Genomic DNA, 24,111 nt, shown 5'->3' with positions numbered 1-24,111 from the left:
TGTTTTCCATCTTATCCCATTGTTCTGGATTGGGTTTTTAATTTTTAATTTAAAAACCCAACAAAACAACCACAAACATGACACAGTATTGCTCCTTGCATCCTTCACACCTCCTATACTACAGCTATTTCCAAAAACCAGAGTGGTAGGAACCATTGCCCCATGACAAGTTCTGTACACCACAAGTAACCAACAAAACAGATTGCACTATATTAAAATGTGAACAGAAATGCATAATACAACTCCAGTGATGAACAGGCCATTTTGTCTAGATATGGTCTAGGCATTGTGTTCTGAGGCATGAAAATGAGCATTATCAACTCACTCTGTTCCTGCTTGGAAACATTCTGCTCAAAATCAGAGTACTCTGACTTAAAAAACACAATAATGCATCTTTTTTTCCACATATCTAATCTGAAACTATCTCACAAAAAATATAAAATAAAATAAAATAAATAAAAAATTTTAAAAATCAATCCATAGTCTTCAGTTTTACTATGGCATAAACAAGATGAAATCAGACCCACACAGTAGTTGGATCTGATCTAGTTTCTTCCATGGTAGGACTAAACAGCCCTATTTTCATTATCTTCTTATCCCAGGGAAAATAACATTTTCATCCAGATGTTTAACATGGGCTCTTACCAGTGAAGGCAAGGCTCACTTTAGGCTAGCTGAACACATCTACCTTACTCACACTCTACAGAACCCACCAAGGAGAGAATGTGCTATTAAACATATGACTATTTAGTCAAGCATGGAAGTAAAAAGCTGGAGTTTTGCATTAGTTTTCCCAGGTAGAATTGTTTATTTAGGCTACAACACACTTGTACCCATCTGCCCCACTCCCTGGAATACATGCAGTCCATTTTTGCAAACAATCCTACTATACCTGAGATGCTTCTTTGGTGTTTGATGTCCTCAGGGAAAATGAGTAGTTACTATTTTTATATGTAAACAAATATGGATTTTCCTGCAGAGTGAAGAGAGTATGTTTACCAATGCTAGTGGAAATACAGTCACAGCTGATGTTAAAAGTCTTCTGGCTACATTTTCCGAGCAAAGATCTTTACAGTATTAATTCTTGAATGAACATTGTATTAGTGAAGTAAACAGGTTAGACTTTAAAGTTAAACCCTGGTCTGAAGTCCTGTCCTAGGTATGCTCTAGGCACAGCACCACTTCCTGCCTTAAACCTAACATCAAACAAAACATAAAATTCTATTTCTTTGATATTTTCATTGCTGTTCAGAAGCTTTTGGATGCCAGTAATATTTTGCCACTATCAAATTACTGAAGTCATAGCTTAATTGCAAAAGCATACAAGAACCAGTTCTTTGAACATGAGATGCTCCAAGCCTGACTACTTACAGCTCCAGGGACTAAATTATGCATGGCAGCAGAGGCAAATCACAGAAAATCTAGATTATATAAAATACATGGATTCAATTTTATTGGTGACACAAATTTTAATATTGATAATGCACCTCATGCCTGCAACTAATAAATGCAGATTAACTTGATATTTTTTTTTTGACCAAAAAACATCTGACAGAGATGATTTAACTAAATTTTGTCCAAAGTTCTTTTTTTCAGAGCTTCATCTGTAGAAAATAAAGACCCCATGTCAATGAACTTTAGGAACACTCAGTTTTTAACAGTGCAGTAACTCATGCAAGCGCATATTTCCAAGAACTTCAGAAAACAATAGTATTTGAAAATTTGGAAATTCTGCAAAGAGTAAATAAAAATCACAGAATAACAAGGAAGCCCTTTTACCTGAGATGGACACTGGACAATTTTTAATGCACCATAAGGCTGCTTCTGCCCAACTGGCTGCATCTGGAAAGGGAGAGAGCAGAGGATCTGGACACTTGCTGTGTGTGGGAAGGAAGGGAGAGCAGCAGCAATGCAATGGCTCTAGTACCTGAAGTTTTCCATCAGGCTCATATACATATATCTAAAAATATATACTTAAAATTTTCTTTTGCTTATGATAAATATTTATCTCTGCATAATATACCACATCTATACCGACAAAAGCAAGGAACTGAAAACAAGTCCTCTCACGTGAGCAGACTGTCTTCCCATCATGACTAAAATTTCCATCCAAACATTAATTTGGCTTTTGGGAATGCTGACTCTCTAAGTGTTGATTGTTTATCCTACCTTTCAGAACTGTTTCATTATCTACACTCTCACACATGTTAGGCAACACCAAAAGGTGCTTTCCTACTCCATACAGAGGCTTAATAACTTTTATGTTTGTTGGCCTTCTTGAAAAAAGATGGAGAGGGGATTATTGTAATGAAAAATTATGGAATTATACAGAAAATAGAGACAGCACAAAGGGGCAAATACCAAAAATAATCACTTCACCTGTTCAGGCAGGTTGCTGAGTGCTAATTAAATTGCAATCACACACCGAGGAATTGGCTGAGGGTTTAGATCCCTCAGTGCATGTCTGCTCAGCTTGGCACCGGCAGCTGCCAGGACCAGCAGCCTATACAAGAAACAATGCAAGGGACTAGAAAATATGACAGTAGCACACTTGGCATCACCAATACACTCCAGGCAGGAATGCTATATTCTATTTCAATTGTTCCATCAATTAAATTAATTGAAAAATGCAGAGAAATAGAGAAGAGTCTTAGAGAGTTTATATTATTTGAAAGAAACAATTGAAGAATTTGAATATTTAATTTTGAAAAATTTGAAGAAACTATCTCCTTTTTTGAGTGAGGCAGGGGGGAATAAAATTAATTTCCCCAAAATGGGCAAAATAATGAAGCTTCAAGAAAAGATACATTGGAATAATTTCACATCCTCCTAGGATGAAACAAAGTAGCTATTTCATTCCATTCTTAAAAGAAAATGCACTTCCAGTGCGGAATCACCCCACAAAACATGAGATATATACAATATGGTATTTCTTGACTAGAAATTAAATACGAACAAGTATAAGACACTTGCATGTGTTGGGAGATGGGTGACAAGAACAAATTTCTCCACAAGGCACTAAGTTCCAGTTGGCTCAGACACACTGTTCTCCCAGCAAAGACTGACAACTCCCATGAAGCTCAGTCCTGGTCAGAGAATGGGGCACAAGGGCTGTATTATGGCCACCAACCCTCCCCCAAATTCTAGCAGATCTGTCGTGCAGGCCACTTAGTGTGTGGGTCTGCCCTAGTACTCAACAGGTTATAAAAGCAGCACAAACCCCTGAACACAGAAGAGAGGCACAGGCAGGCTCCTGCCATGCTGTTCACTTTTGGGTTCTTGCCTGGTTTTAGTTTCTCTTTTGGTTGCAGGATAGGGTTGGGTTTTGTTTCTGTAACACCAAAGTGCCAAAATACAAGAAGCTCTTACTCTTACGAAGTTCTTTACATACACGCATGGAGCTTTGCCGTCAGATGTATGTCCAAAGGTGAAATTGATTAATTTTGGCAAATGCCTACAATCAGGCTCTCTGTGGTAAACATCAAAGCTGTCCAACTACACAGCCAACCTCTCAGCTTTTCCAATGTCATTTATGAGACTGTTCTCTGATGTGTCCTTGAGAGTTAGAAATATTTTGCTCAAATATCCAGCCCTGCCTACGACAAGCCCTTAGGACATGATGGCTCAGCTCCTTCTCAGTCAGGCTGAAGTGCAGCCCTAAGGCCAACTGCCATTAGATTTTGAAGGTTCTGCCCTTTGGCCAATAAGCAGGTAATTATTCCAGGAAAGAGGCTGGTACCAAATCTCAGTACAAGGTCAGGACAGCCTGGTAGAGAGAAGGAGCTCTCTCAGCTACCAAGAATGCATTATGGGTTCTTTTTTAAATTTTAAAGAAGTCAGCATCAACTGGGTTTCCCAGTAGAACTGGAGAAACCTTTACCAGGTGAGGACACCTGCTAGTGTTTTTTATGCTGAATGCATCTTTCGTATCTTCTTTTACATCCTGTCAGAATAAGTCAGACAAGCCAATCACAGGAAGACAAAGAAGCAACCCTGAAAGGCCCCTTTCTGATGATTGCTAGCTGTTCTCTGAAAAGTCCACTTAATCAAAGAGAACTCTAGAAAAAAGATGGCAAAATGAGTTGAGGCAATTGTTACCATTTCCACAGTCTTCCTTCAAACCTGTGGCAAGATGTGGGTTTGCCACATTTTGCTCCTCCTCCAGCTCACTTAGGCAGTCCCCCACTAAGGGAATCACCTCACACTGAGAAAAAAAACAAACATTGAAATAAAGCAAAGTAGGTATTTGTCTCCTTTATGACAATGTTTTGGTTCTGATGGCTCCACAGCATGCTCGTTGCCCAGGTCTGGGTAACTGGCCCTGATGGAGCCAGCCTTGAAAGCACAGCTTTGTTTTGCTTATGGTTTTTCATCTCTGCTATTTCCACCAAACGCTCCTGGGCAATCAGAGTGCTGTAGTTGCTCAAGGACAGAGCACAGGAGGACAAATAAAGTCTGTGCAGGAAAGGTTTAGAGATAGAAAAATGAAACACAGGACATCTATTTTATGATGGAAGAACTAAGCTAGGAACTGTGATGTTATCACAAAGAATATCACAGATAACAGCAAAGGGGATAAATGGACCCAGCATGGTTGTTCCAAGGTTACCACTGCAACAGCTCATCAATTTTTAACTTCTTGCCTCCTACTAACTAACTAAAGTCCTACTAACTTTAACTAAAAGATAACATATTTTATTAAAGTGACTGTATTAGTCTTCTAGATATATCATCTGATGGAATAGAAGCCTCTTCCTGCAAATTCTGCTTCTTTAAATGATCAGGGCTACAAGAGCATTATTAATGCTTGGATTAGCATAAAAGAAAACAAGAACAAGGCAATGTGTATGAATTTATTTTCAAATGTGGTTTATGAAAAGATTGTTGCAGTATAGACTTTTTTTTTCCTTCATGCTTAGGATAATTTGGACAGACACAGGAATAGCTGGTACTCTCCAAAGAAAATCTTACTAACACATGGACTGCAAAACAAGAAAAAAGTGTTTTATATATCATCTAACTTAATTTGCCATTGAAGATTCTTTTTAATTTAAAAAGAGATTGTATGTGTTATAAGATTACTAGGAAAAGAAACAGAAAATGTTGAAAGCTTCCAAAAGAAAACAGTAAAATCAACATTTTACCTAAAACAATGCATGTAAGGTCACATCCAAACAGTAGCATCATGCTTATCTCTGTTGAGTCCAAACCCATGTACCTGCTTTTTTTGTCTCAATCATATTGAAAAGCACCTCACATTTCTTCAGTTGCCCCTATAACAAATTTTAAAGTGCAAACTCTTCCAGTTGTACATGCATCCACTCAGTCTCACACACTCAAATGCTGTGTGTCAGCAGCTAAAGCCTGCAGTGGGAAACAGCCCCCTACAGAATTGGTCATTGTGTTCAAGGTCAAGTGGGTCAGAAAGTCCACATTTCTTTCAGACAACCCCTCCCACTAACAGAAACACCATTTTATGGCTTTCCTCAGCTGGATAGGACATCCAGTTCGAGAGGACATAACAAAAGCTCCTGAAGGCTGTCTATCATCTTTTCACTATGAGCAACAGCAGCATAAAGATGATGGTTAAGGAGGAGACAGTGGTTTAAGACTCATTAGTAAAGAATGGTGGGGGATGCAGGACAGAGGACAGAGTAGACAGGAGTATAATTGCTGTAATCTCAGGTTAGGACAAGCCTCACTCATCCTGTGCTGTGCTGTCAAAGAGGTAAGATTAGCAAAAGCAGGATATGTTACAGCTCATTTATTCCATCTGGCTTCCCAAAGGGCTACTCTGAAAACCTTTCTAAAAAGCTCTTAGTAGAAAGTAGCAACAGAGTAAGATTTGTCTTGGAAGTGCAGGGCATTTATAGCATTATTCAAGACCAGCTTCCTTGCACAGCTGAGGATAGCAGTCATTGTAAAATTCTTCTATTCTTCCTTCCCCTGCCTCTTTACTACTCAAAGCCTGGCTCATGCAGGGTTGTTACCAGGCTTCTGGACCAAGTTCAGCAAGAAACAATCTCTGTGATACTGCTTACCATGCTGTTCCAGAGGCCCACAGACATGAAAATATAATCTTCCAGAATTTTCACTTGTGTCTCTGATGTGGTAAACAAATCATCCTTGACCTGAAAGAGAAAGTACTTTGACCATCATAAAATAATTAAGAGTATGGAAAGATGAGATATTCAGTCACAAAAGTTCTCAATCTATAATATAATATTCATATCCACAAGAAAATCAGTATTTGGTATTCTCATTAAGCCATTTGTCACTGATCCCAGTTATTACCGGTGTGTCAAGATAGACAGATGCTGTTTTTGTAAATGATTGTTGCACATGAACAGGACAAGAAGAGCAGAGCAACAACACAGCATGATCACAATAGTACCACAGAGTAGAGCAGGAAGACACAGATGTGAACATATGAATAATTTGGAATAAACAACATCACTTCTAGTTTACCCATGCATTTAGAGATTAGAAACATGCAGAATTTGTCTTAAGAGGACATGCTGAATTTTAAATAAAATGTAACTGTTGGAAGAGTTTAGAAGGTTACATATGGTGGCCTGCAGGCATACCACAAATCAGAAGAAATAAAGAATCCACCTATGACATATGATGGTATTTAAAAAAATAATAGCACAAATTACTGACAGAAAAAGTAATGCCATGAAAGTTAGAAGTCTTCTATTTGCATATGGACCAGCCCTACAAAAAAGAGCCTTACAAAAGATGACCCCAGCAGCAACAAGATTTTGCAACATAGCAAATCCTTTTGTCTCCTGGAAGAAAAATTTCTTCTTCCAATTCGCTTTGATCTGATACTGAGCTGAGGGGAGCACTGGAATTACCTCAAATTCATGGAGCTATCGTGTGCTCAAAAACACAGACAATGAGTCACTACCAACCAATTTTACATAAAAAAACACATAATGTGATGGATTTTGATACCTCCCACCACGTGAGCCATTCTCCAGAAAGCATTATTCTCCCTCTTCATTGCTAGATCTTAGACAATCTTGACCTTTCAACTTCCCTTTAAAGATCACTTTATGAGAAACCCATGTCTGACATCCTAGGCAATCCGATCTTCATTCCCTACTGCCTACACCAGAAAAAAAGTCTGAGTTCCCAGACTCATTGCAGAGAAATAACTGTACTTTCCAACATAGTTTACAAACACCTTTATCTTTTGTCCCTCTAATCCTTTTAAATACTTCACATTACCCACTTTTTGCCTTTATTGTCAAACACATGTGCATAATCAGGGATGAATATGGTGATGACTACAAAGATATGGAAAAATCAGCAGCACTGACAGCTTCCAGACACTTGGGACTTTAGATGCAGAGGTTCCATAGCTTGATTTATCCTGGAGCATAGCATTCAAAAAACACAGGATCTCTGATTCGTGCTGTTTAAATCAAGTTCCACTGGCAGGACTTCTGTGTCTGATCCTGAGGTGTGTTCTTCCTGTGCCTGCCTACCCTTGTCTTCCAGAATTACACTAGGAATTCTAGTGTAAGAATTCACTAGGACTAGGACAGGAAAACCTGCTGAATATTGCACTCAGTCTCAGCAGACACAAACCAGAAAGAATGGAGCAGATTGAGTTTACTCACCAAACTGAGCAGCCGATTTCTTCCTTGGAGAGAAGGCTGAAGAACAACAGTGAAGTCATCCTTTTGATCAAACCTCTCAGACTCCAGTAGTTTTTCCAAAGCATCCTAAATAGACAACCATTTAATGAGATAAGCATTATAGGGTAGAGAGTGTAATGTATGTGTGATTCATCAGAGCTTAAAGTAAATTTAAATTACCCCCATCCCTAATAAACCACAGAAATAAAATTGTGTAATCCAGAACAAAGACAGTAATTTAATGAAAACTTCTTACACAACAAATGAAAAATCCTTGTAGCTATGAGATAGACGGTTTACCATCATTTTCTTTGACAGGGTAGCAGGCTTAGCAAAGCAATGCAATTTCATGTTTATTGCCACCCTGACATGCTTAAAAGAAACTCTAGCACAACTGTTTTTGTTTTAACAGAATATTTCCCTCTTCTAAACCGTGTGGCATTTTACTGGACAAGACTAATCTTTTCTCTGATGGGATAAGAAAAATCCTAGGTTACCAAAAGTTATATAGACATTCAAAACTTCAGGAGATACTAAGATCACTCAGGTACAGAGAGAACTTATTATCAATATTCCTGAGGTAAGAAATTAGATCAGGATTGCTATGGATATGTGACAGAAAGGCTGTCACTCAACTTCCTCACTGCTATTCCTTGCTTCAGGGCAATCAGGAAAATGAAGAGACACGTCTAGAAATAGGAGAGCCAAACAACACAGAAGATGCCATACCTGATAGGACCACCTCAGTATGTTATCATGTAATGTGGACTGTTCAACATAATTGCACTGATTCCTGCCTGGATTGCTGCAGAAAAGAATTAAAAACATGAAGGACATTATGAACTTTTGATAAACAAGGTGGATAGCATGAATTTTTAAGCATATTTTAAGCCACTGACAAGCACATACTAAAGACTAAATTGTTGTATGTGTAGAAAAGGCTACATGGAACACACTAAGTTTTGTTATAAACGTAGAATGATATATGTTCCCATATCCAGAGCATTGTATCTCTTTTTTATTTGAAAGCCTAGTAAGTTGAGAAGTATGCCAGACTTAGATTAGCACAGTATCTCTCAAGCTAGCAACATGCTCAAGATTAAAATAGCAGCTGCACTGGTTTTCAAATATTCCCCTCTTTGTAGTCACACAGGAAAATTGAACAAACTCAAAATACTTCCACAGGAACTTTTTCTAAAGTATTTGGCATGAAGACATCTAGAAACGAGGATGGAAGCTGCAGAAGGTTATACATGCTAAAGGATGACTGCACTGTCAGATTTCTGACCTGCAACGTGAGATGGGTATACTGCATATATTTTAACCTAGCTGGAGAATTCTGAGAGTTCCCAAAGGTGTAGATGGGAACAGTATAAGATACACGTAAGATTAGTCAGGTTCCAGCAAAGATACACTCCCTTGAAATTTTCTGTGTGGGCTGGAATCTGAGAAAGTTTCTGGGGGATTTGCAAATATAAGCAGTAAGTGTGTGTCAGGATCCTTTTCATAGAGCTCTAGCTAAACCCATAAAATGAGAATTTTCTGATAAAGTGCTATTATCACTGCTGGTGAGTGAAAGAAATACAAACTCAGGACCAGAATCTTAAAATCGTAAAACACATGAAGAGCATTACATGCCTAAAAATAAGATTCATGCATTATTTTTAGTGCACACACTTCTAATTAGTAAGAAATTAGTAAAGGAGGGAACTTTAAACCCCATTCGAAGCCTAAAGTTAAGGCATGGGACTGAAAGTTTCAACCACTATGATCTTCATTGACTCTTAAAATTTCACATTTTGGTATGGATTTATATTTTTCCATCAAAGCACAGTTCCTAATGACAACTTAGTAACCAAATGCTGGAGGTCCTTATCTGGGAGAGGATCTGGGACTGAGGCCATCTAACAAATTTGTGGGAACTGTTTATCAACCAGATAAACATAGCTATGAGAGCATGCCGACAATAAGAAAGCAAATTGCCTTAAGTACAAAAGGAAATATAAAAATTCCTCAGAGGAAAACAAAACAGATCTATTTAATTTTAATTTTTAACACCTTCAGTATTTGGCAAGGCCTATATTACTAAACACATCTTTTCCACATATCTCACATTTTTCTCCTTCATGTTTGTGCAGGAGAAATAAGCCAGAGTGCCCCATGCAGTCACTTTTGACAAGGAAAGCTTCTCCTCTCCTTGTATTTGTTAAGTATGCTGTTACATAGCAGCTGGATCTCCTCCCCTGTTCCATCAGAATGTCTCCAAGGTTTGTACTTGCAAAGTTAGTGAAACACTTCAGGATGACTATATTAGTACATGTGGTGTCCTGTGCCATGAGCACAGGGGGAAAATAATTACTGTGGAGTAAGACGAAGTGTAATCTCACCAGCTGTAAACTACTTCATCATAATTGCTCATGTGCACACTCCTACTCCATACTAAATCAGGACACAAACTACTTTTTTTACAAAGTACTGAGAAAGACAGATAAATAGATACAGTTACCATAAGGAACTGATTGATAACTTGGATATTCTCTACCCTAGCATACTCTAAGCCCAAGTAGAATATTTCCAATAGCCTAAAAATGTCCTTTAAAATCAGTTGCTCATTTTGTGAACACTGCTATGTGGAAATTTAAACTTTTGAAGCACCTAGAGAGCTTCTGACTTGAGAGTTGCAGAACAAAAGTATCACTGAATAAAAAACTGGGGGTTGCTAAACAGTGCAGTTTTGTGCAGTGCTGAATCTGGCTGAGATGGAGTTCACTTTCCCCACAGCAGCCCATATTGTGCTGTGTTTTGGATTTGTGGCTAAAACATTTGATAACAAACCAGTGCTTTGGCTCTTGGTGAACAGTGTTTGTACAAGTGTTGAGGCTTTCTCTTTTTCGTTTATTCTGACCCAATTCTTAAATGTGCTGTCCAATTTTACAGGATTTAAAGCACTAGCTTCCTAGTAAAAAATATATCTTTCAGAGAGAGTATATCAGAAACAAAGTGAAGACTTAAAATCTTCTACATAATTTTGTATTAAGGGCAGAAAAACAGTTCAGCAGATTGTATCAGTCAAAGTTGGTGCATATAAATAGCTATTTGTTGAACACCAGCAGGAGACAGTAACAAGAAGTTAAAGAAACCTGTTACCTGGCATTACTGTAATCTTGGCATGCAAGAGAGGCAGTTGTGAGCTCAGTGGAATCCACTAGGTTTATGAAGGCCTTGGGAACCTGCAGTAATAAAGTAAAAAATTATTCATGCTAGATTTGCAATTAAAGATCAGCAAGCAGCAATTACATCTACAACTTCACATGTATTACCTCTGGCCTGGGATTCTACCCACATAAAATCAATGATATAAGTCTTTGCCAATTATGTCCTGAACCCTGCTCCTATGCCTGCTACCTAGGGTCATCATTTGTGAAGTACTTGTGACCATGCTTTCTTCACTGATACACAATCATTCATTTTACATAACCAAAATGGCCACCAGCCAACTAAACTGAACTCAAATGAATTTGGGACTACCATTCTTGTGGCAACATAGGAATGCAAAGCTGGGGACAAAACATCCTGTATAACAGCACAAGCACTCATGCAACCCACTACACCTCTCCCTCATGCAGAAAGCAGCTTTTCATTTACATAATGATATTTCACTTTTACAAGTGCACATAAACAGATTCTGGAAATAACAGCAGAGAGAATCTGAAGAGAATGTGTGGGTGGAATTTCCCCCATACACAACATTTGTTGAAATCAGTTGGAGAAAAACGAGTGGTTGTGGTCTGGTGCAACCAAACTAGCAGGTTTAGAACAGGCTGTAGGCCTTCAATGCAGCAAAACAAAATTATTGGAAAATGAGATGCTATTGAAATAATTCAGTTAAACAGTTTACAGTCTGCTTTAGTAGTGATCTATCCTCATCTAGTCTACTATCATTAGTAGACCAAGATACAGTGCAGAAGCAGATGGCTTCCCAGAAACCATCCTAGATAGGCAGATAATTCTTAGCTCAGCCAGCTAGAAAACCTTTAGAAAGGCTGAGATTTTTTAATGAACACAAAATAGGAAAAAAGGTCTACTGTATGTATTTTAATGGACCTTTTCCCTGGTCTGTAAAAGTCATCACCAGGTAGTTAGCAGCCTGTACACTGCCCAGGTGTTCACACCAGATAGCAGTTACTTTCACCAACAGCCCTGTTAAACAGAACTTTCACACCTAGACAGATGTACTCCAATTTTCACATAAATAATTTTAAAAATACCCTAAGATTGAGTGGTACATTAGCTTGTGTTGCAAAACAGAGCAGTTACCCATCCATCCTTTCTGTTTGCATGCATCAGCTTTATGAAAACCTGAGTAAAACACTTGGTGAAAATAAACAGAGCCAGTAGGTTGAAGCCAACGATACTGGTGCTCTAAGTCATGTGAAGAGTGGCACAAGCCCAAGTCTAGTAGGAGAGACTGGAAAAATACACAAAGGATTCAGCTATCCAGGGTTGATGAATACATCTTACCTTCTTATATAAAAAATCCAAGACAGCTGTAAGTTTTTCCAAGTTTTCCAAGATGCAGTCCTTCTGTAAATGAGATGGGAAAGGCCATAAAAACTAGTAGAAAAAACAGTTATCCATTTCCTAAAAGTCAAAGACTCTGCGTATTAAGCTGTACTGTGTACTGAAGGGCTATTAAGAACCATTCTGTTCTAAATTCAGCCTTAGCAAGCAACAAGTAAATAACATGGGAACTAGTCTTGTAATTTAACTGCCTATAAATAGACACCTTGACATATAGTAAAAAAAAACCAACAGGGATAGGAAAGAAAAATAGCTTTATACTTGAAGGTTGAAAACAGTTGTTCTACTAAGACATCTCAGACTGGGGATGGCAAATTAAGTACAGATGCTTATAGATACAAAACACACAGTGTGCCAGGAGTTTACATTATTAGAGGCATCCCAACATCCCAGACCTAACCACTCTGGTTCCCTATGGCAGAGAGCAGAGCATGGGAAAGTGTTCTAACTATCTGCCTTGACTGCTAAATCACCCCACAAAGCTCTTACCAGTTGTGTGGAAGCATCGGAGGAGCATGGGGTTTCAGCACTAAAAAATACCGTGATCAGTTTCCAGTCATTTTGGAAGTCCATCATCTGGGAGAAAAAATATAAAAGAATAGTGAGGTGAGGGAAAGGAAAGGTGATCTATTTGCTATTTTCCTTTCTCACACAATTTGCTGTGGGTGTAAAACCAGCAAGACCAAACAATAGTCCAGGGCCCACCCCTGGCCATCTTGGTCCCTTCCATTTAATGAGCCATCCAGCATTTCCTTAGAGGACAGAAAAACAGATGGTTAGGCATCAAGTGCTGCAATTAAAGCTGAACACACACCTACAAAAACCTCAGGATAGGGCCTGAAATTGCTGTTTCTGTAGAAGATACTATTGGGAAAGATGAGTATGGACAGTTTAGCACAGAACTTGATGTTGTCTCTTTCCATCACTGTTGCAGTTTACCAACTGGATGACTGTACATGAACTGCTGAGAAGGGGTCACACTAGTCAAAGACTGGAATAAAAAATCTGCTCAGCTGTGCTGTGTTTATTAGACAATGCTGTAGAATCCTGAAGGGCCTTGGTTAGAACCACACAGTTCCACAAACATGCATGCTAAATCCCTGTAGAACAAAGAAGGCATAGCAGAATTGCCTTGGCAATTATGTTTTCCCATTATTTCAAGATGATTTTACAAAATAGCATCATGGTTAAGAATAAAGGAAAAATGAATGCTTAAAGCTTCAGGATGGGACTTAAAAAGCACTCAGCCAGGAGCAATAATTTGAGCTCTCACCAGCATCAGCCAAAGCATATCTAAGTCTTTATTTTCCTTTTATAAAATATATTCCTAAAAGACCAAAAATGAACTGAAGAGACAAATACTGAGAATTATTATTTTGGGTTGGTTTCTCAGAAACACTGGCACAGTTGCAGAGTGTAGCTAGCAGAAGTCTCACAACTTCAGCCAACAGGAAGCAAACATATTGGCTTCCCTAACAAGCTTTTCAGCTGTTTTGACAGAAATAAAAACGGTGGGATACTTTCAGAAGAAAACTCTGCACTTGAAAGGCACAGAACTGATTCTTATTTACAGCAGAAAGACTCAAATCTATTAACCTCAAGAAATAGCATTCTCTGTTTTGAAAAAAATTTTGAGTGTTGTTTAAGTATTAAACCAATTTTCTGCCTTTCTGCCTCAACACCATGCTTTCTGAATTGTCCTGTGCTTTGAACAAACCTGATCCACTTTCATGAGCTCCACTGTTTCTTCAGCTTGATGCAGGAGGTCTCTGAAAAGCAAAAAGGAAGTGAGAAAGTATTAAGGCATCAGTAAGGCTAAATCTCTGGTTGATTCTTACCATTGAATCAAACAACATTTAAGGATTCAGGTTGGATTCATCTTTTCTCTCCTAAATGTGTTAAGATTAGACAATTTACTGTGCTACCCAGAGAGCTTTGGGTGATTAGTTCATATTCAGCTGACTTTCAGACGTGCACTTAGATGAAAACAGCAGCTTAGTAGGCACACGTCAACTTGTATTTGAACCAAAAATTTGTTTTGCAGCTATAAAGAGATGTGATGTTAACTGAGGTGATACTGATGCCCAAGTGGGGCTCTGTTCCTCCTGATTCTGACAGACGCTGATTGAGCCACAATGACAGCCTCTGCCAATACTGAGCATATTCGGAGTCCAGTGAAGGGTTCCAGCATCAAATAATTTCCATCAAAGCATTTCCATCCTTCCCCTTGCCAGCTGTACATCAACTGCCCAGCCAAAAGCCCCTCAGACTCACCTGGCTTGACGGTCCGGCACCTCTCCCGCTGTGCCAGGAAGAGGGGACAGATGTAGGACCGAGGGGTTGAAGGTGCTAATGAAAGCTGAATGACACACTCAAGTTAGGCTATTTCTGCCCCCAACAGACTGCAATCTGCTGATTCATTAAACACAAGAGAACTAAAACAGCACCAGAACATATAAAGACTGAGGATCTCTTGGCAAGCATGAGAGGTGTGCCCAAGCCCATCTGCAGCTGTTTTTCTTGGTTTTGGTCCTCACCTTCTGAAGTGAAGGCTTGATGACTGAGTTTGCCTCCAGACTCAGGTCAAAAACCGCCATCCTGATTTCATATCAGCCACAAATATTGTAGGTGGGCTTAAATACATTTCCCTGTAGAAATGAAGCTACTGGGAAAGGCTGCTCAGGGAGACTCATGAAACACCAATGAGTTGCCACATTTTAAACCCTTTTACAGGGATATGGATGTTACACCAAGGAGTTAAGATACTAGGAAGATGACTTGGAGGGCGGGACCCCAGAGCTATACATTACTCAGCATTTCAGTGGGCATGAAAGTTTTACTTGCAATGCCCTTTAAGTAAGTAAAGGCTGCCTTCAGACACGGACAATAGATGATGAATTCACAGATGTGGCACATCTATGGCAGCTCCAGTGTAAATCCTAAGCACATGGAAGTTCTGGGCAGGCAAACCCACACAAGATTTCACCAGGCCAGCATGGGCCACAAGCACATACCAGCAGAGACTGTGTAGTGGGTAGAAATAGCAGGCCAAAAAACCTTGTTGGGCATTTAAGAATCTTGCAGCAGTCTGTCATACCCCTTCTTCGCTGCTGTATGTCTACCCAGACAGTCTCTTTAAAGCCATCACAGACAACCAGGCTCTACTCATGTCCCCAGGTACACCATCCCTCAGGCTTCCCTTATGCCCCTGCAGTGTGCCTCTGCTGCACCTGCTCTGCAGCCCAGCAGAGGCCTGGAGCTCCTGCCAGCGAGTTGTTAAATCAGTTTGCTGAAGTTTTAGTTTGACAGAAAGACGCACCTGCTAAAGTTGCCACATTTAGTTCAAGGAAGTTGTTTCCTGTGCTACAGAAAGAGAAGAGAAAACAGGAAGTTCCTGTTATTCCATTTCTCAAAGAAAAATTATATTACAGCACAGCTTCAATTTCTTATTAGTTATGCTGCATCTCAGAGTGAAATTCATGGCAGCTGCTGCAAGAATGGGGCCTTTCTTTCCCCAAAACTGTCATGTCATCAGCTACTGCTGTGTAAGAACATAGTCTCAGATCTCAATTTTTTGTGTCTCTGTACCCTCTGCATGTTGCAGTACTTGTGCTTGCTTATAGGTATAGGTATAAGTGATGCAGGGGCCTCTCTGTGTATGCCCACACACAAGAGGACACAGATGTTTATGCAACCATTAAAAAAACTTAGTATTTTAAAGTTTATCTGTGCAGTGCTAAATCCTCATCTGGATTGCTGAGACTCAAAAGATCTGCACAGATCTGCAACTACAAGGTTTAGCCATGTGTTCACTCGCAGATTTATATCTGCTAAAGGGGCATGGAAGAAGACAATGGGGTAAAGCTTCTCCATGAAGCACTGGGAATCAGCCAAGCAGAGGACAGGGTACTGGGTTCTTTCTTAGATCTGATAAATCCCTGCTTTCTAATCTAACTAGTGAATTACGATATTTACTGCCTAGGATTTATCACACAGCAACGGTCCTTAATCAAGGGTATCGAAACCCTAAGGTAATTCTATATCCTGCATAAGTACAAAAAATTTGTTACCAAAGGACAGGGAAAGTTTCAGTGTCTCAAAATCCTTTCTATTTTACATAGACTTTCTTGTCCTCTATATAAAACAATAAAAAAATTGCTTGGCCCTAACTCCTGCACCGTGATAATATAGAGATTAGGATAACGAAACTTACAAAAGCTAACTATTAATTGTTACCTTTGGAGCAAATCCTCACCAGATCCTGGTGTCTGTTAACAAAGAAGTAAGAATAATATTAAGCAAAGTGTAAACTAGACCTCCATATGCTGTTCCCCTACTGTATTTCAGTCGTGTTAGAGACAGTATTGTTTTCTACTTACTCTTCTCCACTGTGTTGTAATCACTCACAAATTTAAATTATTTTCCAGAACTTCCCTATTACAGTGCATTTTCATAATCTGGTAATCCTTTCTCAGTTACTGCTTTCATTAATGATTTTTTTACACATGACTTAAAATAAAATTTGTTAAGTTGAAATCAAATTCCATAAAACAAAATGCTGTCCTAGACCAAATTTCTCTGGATCTAGTCCTACTCCTTTTCAACACAGGACATAACCTATCATTTAGATAATTTAATAGATGGCACTCTGACAGAAGGGTGTCTGTTAAAAAGAAACAACATCAATAGAAGAACTTCACTGATTTCAGAGAGCTTGACAAGGAGACAGTGATAGGGATGTTTGCTCTAGGACAGCAAATATTGCTTAAAAGAAGATAATTTACATGTTTTTCTATGACACCCCCACAAGCAACAAAGACACCGGTCCAAAGAACACTTGGCTCCAAAGGGCCTTGCACTTGATATGGGTGAAGAACCTTTGCATTCAGGACAATAATTTTTTTCAAAAGAGAGAGGTACTTACAAGGAGTCCAGAAATGCAGATTTTCTGAAGTATGATATATTGATGGATCCCATCTCAAATTTGAAAGTTATTTTGTAATAAGGGAGACTCTTCCCCATTTTTCACAGTTTTTTTTTCACATTTTTTTTGCAGCCTCTCCAATGGCCATCAATTTTTGCTCTACAGGCATTTCTACACTTACTCAAAGCCTGAGAATTGTAGTTAAATGCTTCTAATTGGGCCTCAAATCTGTTTCAGATATCCACTTCCACCTATTAAGGACAAATAAAGATCATCCCAATCTGACTATATTATTACAGGCAGGAGAACTTTACCCACTGATCTATAAAACAGAAATAAATTTTTGTGATTCATATAGACCTTCTGCCTTCTAGGTAGGAAATTTGAGGTGGAAAATCTACAGCATTTCTCAACAATTTGTATTTGTTCCAGTTTGCAATTTCCCAGTATCTTCTTCCAGTTATTCAATCTATTATGCTCATTTTTAGGAAAATCCATGTACTCTAATCAAATATCCTGGTTCTCTGCAAGAGCACTGTGATCACATTTCCTCCTGTGCAAAATCAGCTGGCTATTTTTAGATTCAGGGTATATTGGAACACTGAACAGCAGGTATTTCCAGTTGTTTTTTCACCAGAAGTCTTTGATGCTTATGGAAAGACTGAAGTCCTGAACACTCTGAGACCCCAAACTACATCATCAGCTGACTTCATCATCACAATGGAGGAAATAGGTCACGTTCAGCACATTTCCGGCTTGTACTTACTCTTTGCAAACTTCCTATTGCAGTGACAGCTTTAATGTCAGTTGGCCTTAGAGTATGAACTGCAGAAAAGCAAAAGACTTCAGGTTACAAAAAACCCCAAAACAGCCCTAAAAAGAAAGTTACATTCACCAGTATATTAGAACATAAAATTGGCTAAAATGGTAAAAAAATTATACTGATGACTTTGATTGGAGGCTTTAAACTACTCAGAAAGCATGAGAAACTTTTTTCAGGTGTTCAGTAAATACTTTGGGTGTTTAGAGGCACTGAAATGCTCAGTCATCAAGCAAGAAAAGATCAAAAAACACTGCTGGGAATGATTGAAGTAATCATTCAATGACTGAGTAATGATGAGTAATGATTGAAGTGGCCTCCTCAATCACCAGCTGAAGAAACAAAGGTAGAAAAGTAATCAGAAGTAGAACAAAAAACTAAGGAGTTTATAGAGCCTAGCTGCACTTCAGTCAATCCCATACACAGGCATCCCTGCAAACAGCTGATTTCTGCCCCAGCCCATTCTCAAATAATATTGTGAGGGAAAGCCTCTGCAGAGACAATATCAAACACAAACCTGAAGATGAAGGGGTCTCAGGGGATGTTGCCTGGTCACATGAAAACTGCAAGCTTCTTAGAGCCTTAGACATAAACAAATAAATATGGTTGATTGCTTAGATCTAACAAGGAAATCTGTGGAATGAGGGGTCCTACAGGCTCCATTCCCACACAGAATCAAGATTTTACTCATGTAAACAATTTCAAAGAACCATTACACCTGTGTTAGAAGTACCTGGGAACACAGATCTGCATTTTCAGCTAACTCCTCTAGAACTTTACACTTTCTCCTCAGTTTTCTTCTGATTGCCACAGCACTGGGCCTGAGCAAATCATGAAATATGCTGACTACGTCCTGTCACGTCCATTGCTGCAGTGATTGCTTAATCTGGAAGAGGTCACAAGGAGAGCTATTGCAGACAACTCTGTGTGCCAAGGGGTACCCAACCAACAAAACAAAATGTTACATCTCCAATATGCAACAGAAAAAAGCAGAATTAACCAATTCTGGCTGCTTAAAAACACCTGGCCAGGTGATCAGAGAGGGTAGGTATGTGAGTGATATGATTCACTCAGCGTGAGAGACAGCTCAGTACCAGCAGGAACATTGTTTAATGCCATCCTATATCCTAATGGTAGGCACAACCCAACATCAAGTGCTTTAAAGGGACATGAAAGGCAGTCCCTTTCTCCCCAGGTGACTTGGCAAGGGGTTCCCCCATCACGATGACCATGAGTGGCTGGCTGACCATCACCAATACCTAAAGGTGAAATCTGTATAGTGACAAGGGCCACCAGGGTCCCTACACACTCCCTACTGCCCAGCTGGAGGACTTCAATGGTGCAGACACCTTGCACTGTTATAAAGCAAAGAAAAGTTTAATCCTGTGTTTCTGAAAGAGCAACAGAGCCTCTAGGAACAAGTGCTAACCACAAATGACCTACAAACAGGATATGCTAACTAATAACAAACATTGCTTGGAGAAAACCTTATCTCCTGATTACGTTCTGTAATCTTGCAGCTGCACTGTCACATTGCTGACTCATTAATTGGCTTTGCATTTTTTCTTTGCAGAAGCAGTTTAGAGCAACAAGCTCTATTCTTTCTTCTGCTGCTTGCCTAAGAGGAAGCAACAGCTTGATAGGTAATCATAAGTATTGAAAACAGAAAAAAAAAAAAAAAAAAAAGCTGTACTCATACTTTACCTCTAGTTTCCCATATTCTTCCTGATCATCTGCATTACCTTAAAAAATTAAAGAACAGGTTATGATATATTTTTTTTATCTTAGGAAAAAAAGCCTCATAAGACTTAATATACCTAAAAGCACAGAATCCAGAGAGGAGGCACCTTTCTCATCTGCTCTGCTTTCCAAAAATGAGGATCATCCCAACCAAACATATTTTCTTTGATTTTGCTATACTAGAAAAAGCTTTTAGTTATTATAAGCAGGTGAGATCTCTTGAAATTAGTAGAATGCAATGGATTTATAGCAAGGGGTGAGGGACTGCTTGTGGATCCCCTCACATAACCCCATTCTCCACAGGCCTTCCCTCTTTTTTATTTTTTGCCTCTTCAGCATGTTTCATACATTGCTGTAGTCTTATTCTGTCCAAATTTAGAGTAGTTTAAACATGTACAAGGTGAAACACCTTAGAAAGGAGCAATTCATATTAATCTACATCTTTCATAGTCAGGGAGCAGCATGACACTGTTGTGATTTTGCCACAGTGATACAGAAACAGCTGCAATTTCTTCTCTTAGCAGAGTGTTGGCAGACAAAATAGCTTGTGGAGCCAGGAGTCAGGCCTGTAGATGTTTCAGTAAACATTCTCTTTCCTTGAGGATACACTTGGATTTATGCATTTTTATTATTCTAAAATTTCCACAAAGGTAGCCACAAAGCCTAGGTCAGCTGAACTTCAAAGCATGCTCTCAGCTGCTCTTGCTTGCCCCAGTGAAGCCATCAGCATCAAGAAAGTCTTATACAGAATTGGAATAATTGTTCTTTAACAGTCAGAAGCTATTTTTGGAATATTTAGCCCTGCTGAGTACTTCTGGCTTGCACATCTTTTTTTCCAAGTCAATGACAGAGTAAGAGCTGAGTCAGCTCTGTCCAGCAGGTGAGACATCCTTGGGTGCAGGGCAGCCAGTGGTGATCATGCTGCAAGGAGACGTGCATGGCATGGGCAGAAGGCTCTGGGGACATGGATACCCGTGCACACAAGTCAGTGTGGTGACACAAAGCCACTACTGTTCCCCATAACCACCTTAGCCTGTCGCCTGTGCCACACTACATGACCATATTCAATAACTGGCAGCAATTTCCATATGTGGTTTTTTTCCCCTACTTGGGTTTCAGCCATGATCTATTTGCAAATTTATATTATTTTTAAAGTAGTAAAATAATAAGTTAATATACTACTACTTCTTCTACTACTACTAATAATAACAATAAAGTACTAGAAGGTTGAAACAGTTTCCAGGCTGTTGTGTGACATATTTTTAACATTTCTACTTGTTCAATCTGTGGTTTTTGATGGTGCTTTACTCAGGGCAGTAACCAGAAACCCCAAATCTGTTTGGGATACTGGAGGCAAAAGCAATGAATGACTTGTGTGTATCACAGAGATCTACTGCAGGAACTCAGTATATGAGAATTTTAGCACTAATTTCAATTATATTTGAGAGTAGTTCCTTCGGTAACATTGAGAGAGAAAGAGGATCCAGTCCCAGTTTTCAGGACTCAGGGAGCTGGAGGAACAGTTTTAATGTGTCAGACTGAAAGTCTATCTAGTCTGGGATTTTGCCTCTGACAATATCCAAATGCAGATGCTTAGGCAAAGAATAAGGAAAATACACAAAATATACTTCCATTTTCTATCCTCCCAACTATCTGTACTATTGTGCTCCCCAAGCAAGCAATTACTTAATGCTGAAGAACTCCCTGCCATCTTTCTTCCTATTTGCCTATTCGTTTTTCTAATACTTTCACACTTTTGGCTTTCCTCAAGACCTGTGGCAAAAGATGCTTCATCACTCAATTACATGTTGCAAAAAAGTACTTCTCATTTGTTAATAATGTGATTGTTTCCTTGTTGCTCTTGTGAAGAGTAACCATTCCCTTGTTTCTGCAAAATTCGCCATTTTTCATGTGCCTGTACATCTTTATCATATACCTATCCCTTCTTTTCCAGGCTGAAGAGTTAGTTTCTTTGACCTGTTGAAATTTTTTCCTAAGTCTGACCACTCTCCCCCTTTATTCTCCTCCTAGGTTTCACCACATCTTTTTTGAGATGAAAAATACAGACCACTGTCAAGATGCAGGTGAACCATGGCCCTGTACACAGCAGAAGCAATGCAGTTTTCATGCTGTTCTCTAGCTAACTCTTAAAATAATTTCTCTCTGACTATCATTAGCACTGATGTCTTCAGACAGTTGTGTTCTGGGGTCAAGCAGTATCTATTCAGAGTTCACCACAGTGCACACATAGATAAGAGTAATGTATAAGGGGAAAACTTAGTCTAAAGTTTCATTCTGAACATCCTGAATAGCTTTGCATCAGCATGTTACCATCTACCCTTATCCAGATCACTTCTGAACATGTGCAGAGCCCACATCCCAACAGAGATAAATACGAGCATCACAATTAATAAAATTGACATGTTTATATTTCTGCTTGGCTCATTCCCTCAGGTGGATATCATCTAATCCTGACAGTTCTTTTAGTGTTTGTCATCAGTTCATTCAAGGATTTGGTCATTACTCCTTTTGTCCCCTTTGCTGAAAGGCTTGGAGTGCAAGGCCTTTTTTAAGCTGTTATACAAGGACACCAAAGAAAAAAATAATTTGTCAGGCTTCAGCCTTCTTTTATGCATCAGTCAGTCCTACATGTTTCAGAAGAATTTGAAAAAGGATTTATTGGTTTTCAGTCCTTGAACAATAATTCATTGTTTCTCTTCAGATTATTTTTTGGCTTGGTTGATTAAATTTAAACCTCTTCAGTTTTCTTACTTTGTTTTGGATTTATACTTTCCATAGGATGACTTTTTAAACTCCCAGAATTATAGTTACTCCCTTACTATGCCACTGAATAATTCTTACTTGTATTTTCAATTTTCCTGACATAAAAAAGGAAGTATTTTTCAGATAATTCTCCCAAAATTTGGGAGAAAGATTCTAACTCCTTTCTCCCTTGCTCTTACAGGTAATCTGTTTCAACAAACAATTCTTATAGGCTGCTATCAATCAACATCTTTTTTCCTGGATAAAGTTTTCAGAGGAACTGCAGCGACTGTGCATATTTTTCCCTAAATTAAAAAGCTCAGATGTGATCATTTCTTCTGATTACTTCAGGAACCAAAACCTCCTAACAGTTTATTATTTATCAGAACACCTTGTAATCCTCCGAAGATAGTGATCATCACAGCCTACTGCTAAGCTAAAGCACTATTACTAGTTCACATTATTTTCTTACAGGCAGAGACCTGAAGCACAGAGCAAATAAAGCCAAAGTATACACAGCATTTTCAGTCTTAAGCACCTACAAAACTGTCATTGGCACTAAATAATGGACTTTAGAGAACAAGGGCTCCCCCCTACCTTGAACATTACAGAAATCTGAACAATGCCGGGAATGCTAGGATGCTGACAAATCATTCACATAATCTTCTATCATTGAAGAGAAGATGGTCGTAGTTATGAATTCAGGGAAAACCTCTATTCTTTGCTTGAATTTCTGCACCATTTTTGGCACAGATCTCACTGTTAGTCTAATTTTTTGGTGATGTTTCTGTCACCAGAATGTTTCAGTGACTAAGACACATTCTGTCCCCAGTACTGTGCAAACCAGTGCATACATCTTCATCAAAAAATGATCAAACATAACCAAAACTGCATTTAAGATCACAGTTTTACTCACAGATTTTCTTCATCCTGCTTCTAAAAATCCTGCTATACACCCACCTTGCAACAACTAAAAAATAGAGGTTCCCAAATACTCTGCAATGCAAATTTTCAAAGGGCCTTCCGAAACTTACCTTCTGAGGAGAGCAACCAAAGGAACAGCACACCTAACAATAGCTTCATGGTAACCATCTCTACGAACTGATAATCTGTGCTGTTAGATGTTAAGGCTGAAAATAAAGAAATTCTCTTCCTTTTTCTCCTTTATATCTTAAAAGTTGATAACTCAGCAGCCATAAAACTTATTAGCTTCTACCTTTGGAAAGCAAAATAACGATGATATCTCATTTCATTGCCCATCCAAGGGTCAAAGAAGGGGCGCAGCTTCTCTCATTTTTTCAGACAGAGCTGGCCATTTTTCAGGTGAGTTCTCAGCAAATCTAAGGACCAAGATCACATGAGTCAGCTTTTCCAGCAGGGTCAAGGCTCTTCTAGGCAATACATAACATATTAATTTGGCATTAGCCTGCTTCTGCCAGGCAGGGAAGGAGCCTCTGGTCCTGAGGCAACAAGGACAACTGAACCCTACGTAGCAGCCCACACCCACACAAAGAGGAAGGTTATGGCCTTCCTTTTGTCTCGTTCCCTACCTGGGTTCCCTTCTTGCCTTCAACCAGACTCAAGCTGTGCCTGTTTCTCTTCCACTTGTTCCTCTTCTGGCAGATTTTCCTTCA

The 24,111-nt window shown here is 39.0% G+C and overlaps 1 protein-coding gene across 2 annotated transcripts in view; it reads right to left on the bottom strand.

Moving 5' to 3' along the window:
- Positions 1 to 23,583, bottom strand: part of PLB1 (phospholipase B1) — an 89,977-nt gene extending 66,394 nt beyond the window's left edge. Inside the window, exons 1-16 of one of the 2 annotated variants that reach the window (XM_088052877.1) lie at positions 23,512 to 23,583; positions 19,679 to 19,716; positions 18,492 to 18,555; positions 17,921 to 17,979; positions 16,467 to 16,498; positions 15,550 to 15,593; positions 14,505 to 14,589; positions 13,948 to 13,999; positions 12,720 to 12,806; positions 12,171 to 12,233; positions 10,797 to 10,879; positions 8,379 to 8,454; positions 7,632 to 7,736; positions 6,042 to 6,131; positions 1,780 to 1,842; positions 893 to 973 (exon numbers count right to left, since the gene is read on the bottom strand). In XM_088052877.1, the coding sequence (XP_087909003.1) occupies positions 893 to 973; positions 1,780 to 1,842; positions 6,042 to 6,131; positions 7,632 to 7,736; positions 8,379 to 8,454; positions 10,797 to 10,879; positions 12,171 to 12,233; positions 12,720 to 12,806; positions 13,948 to 13,999; positions 14,505 to 14,589; positions 15,550 to 15,593; positions 16,467 to 16,498; positions 17,921 to 17,979; positions 18,492 to 18,555; positions 19,679 to 19,716; positions 23,512 to 23,569 (1,080 nt within the window). In that variant the 5' untranslated portion in view covers positions 23,570 to 23,583. Of the gene's footprint in view, positions 1 to 892; positions 974 to 1,779; positions 1,843 to 6,041; positions 6,132 to 7,631; positions 7,737 to 8,378; positions 8,455 to 10,796; positions 10,880 to 12,170; positions 12,234 to 12,719; positions 12,807 to 13,947; positions 14,039 to 14,504; positions 14,590 to 15,549; positions 15,594 to 16,466; positions 16,499 to 17,920; positions 17,980 to 18,491; positions 18,556 to 19,678; positions 19,717 to 23,511 lie in introns of those variants that run through there. The other variant, XM_014261369.2, reaches the window with a different exon arrangement.
- Between the last annotated feature and the right edge of the window lie 528 nt (positions 23,584 to 24,111).

The sequence above is a fragment of the Pseudopodoces humilis genome, chromosome 3 (genome assembly GCF_049639895.1).
Source record: "Pseudopodoces humilis isolate 2021_Gansu_Grassland_sample_001 chromosome 3, ASM4963989v1, whole genome shotgun sequence".
Classification (NCBI taxonomy): domain Eukaryota; kingdom Metazoa; phylum Chordata; class Aves; order Passeriformes; family Paridae; genus Pseudopodoces; species Pseudopodoces humilis.
The sequence above is the reverse complement of the archived record's forward strand: the minus strand, read 5'-3'. Positions and strand labels throughout refer to the sequence as shown.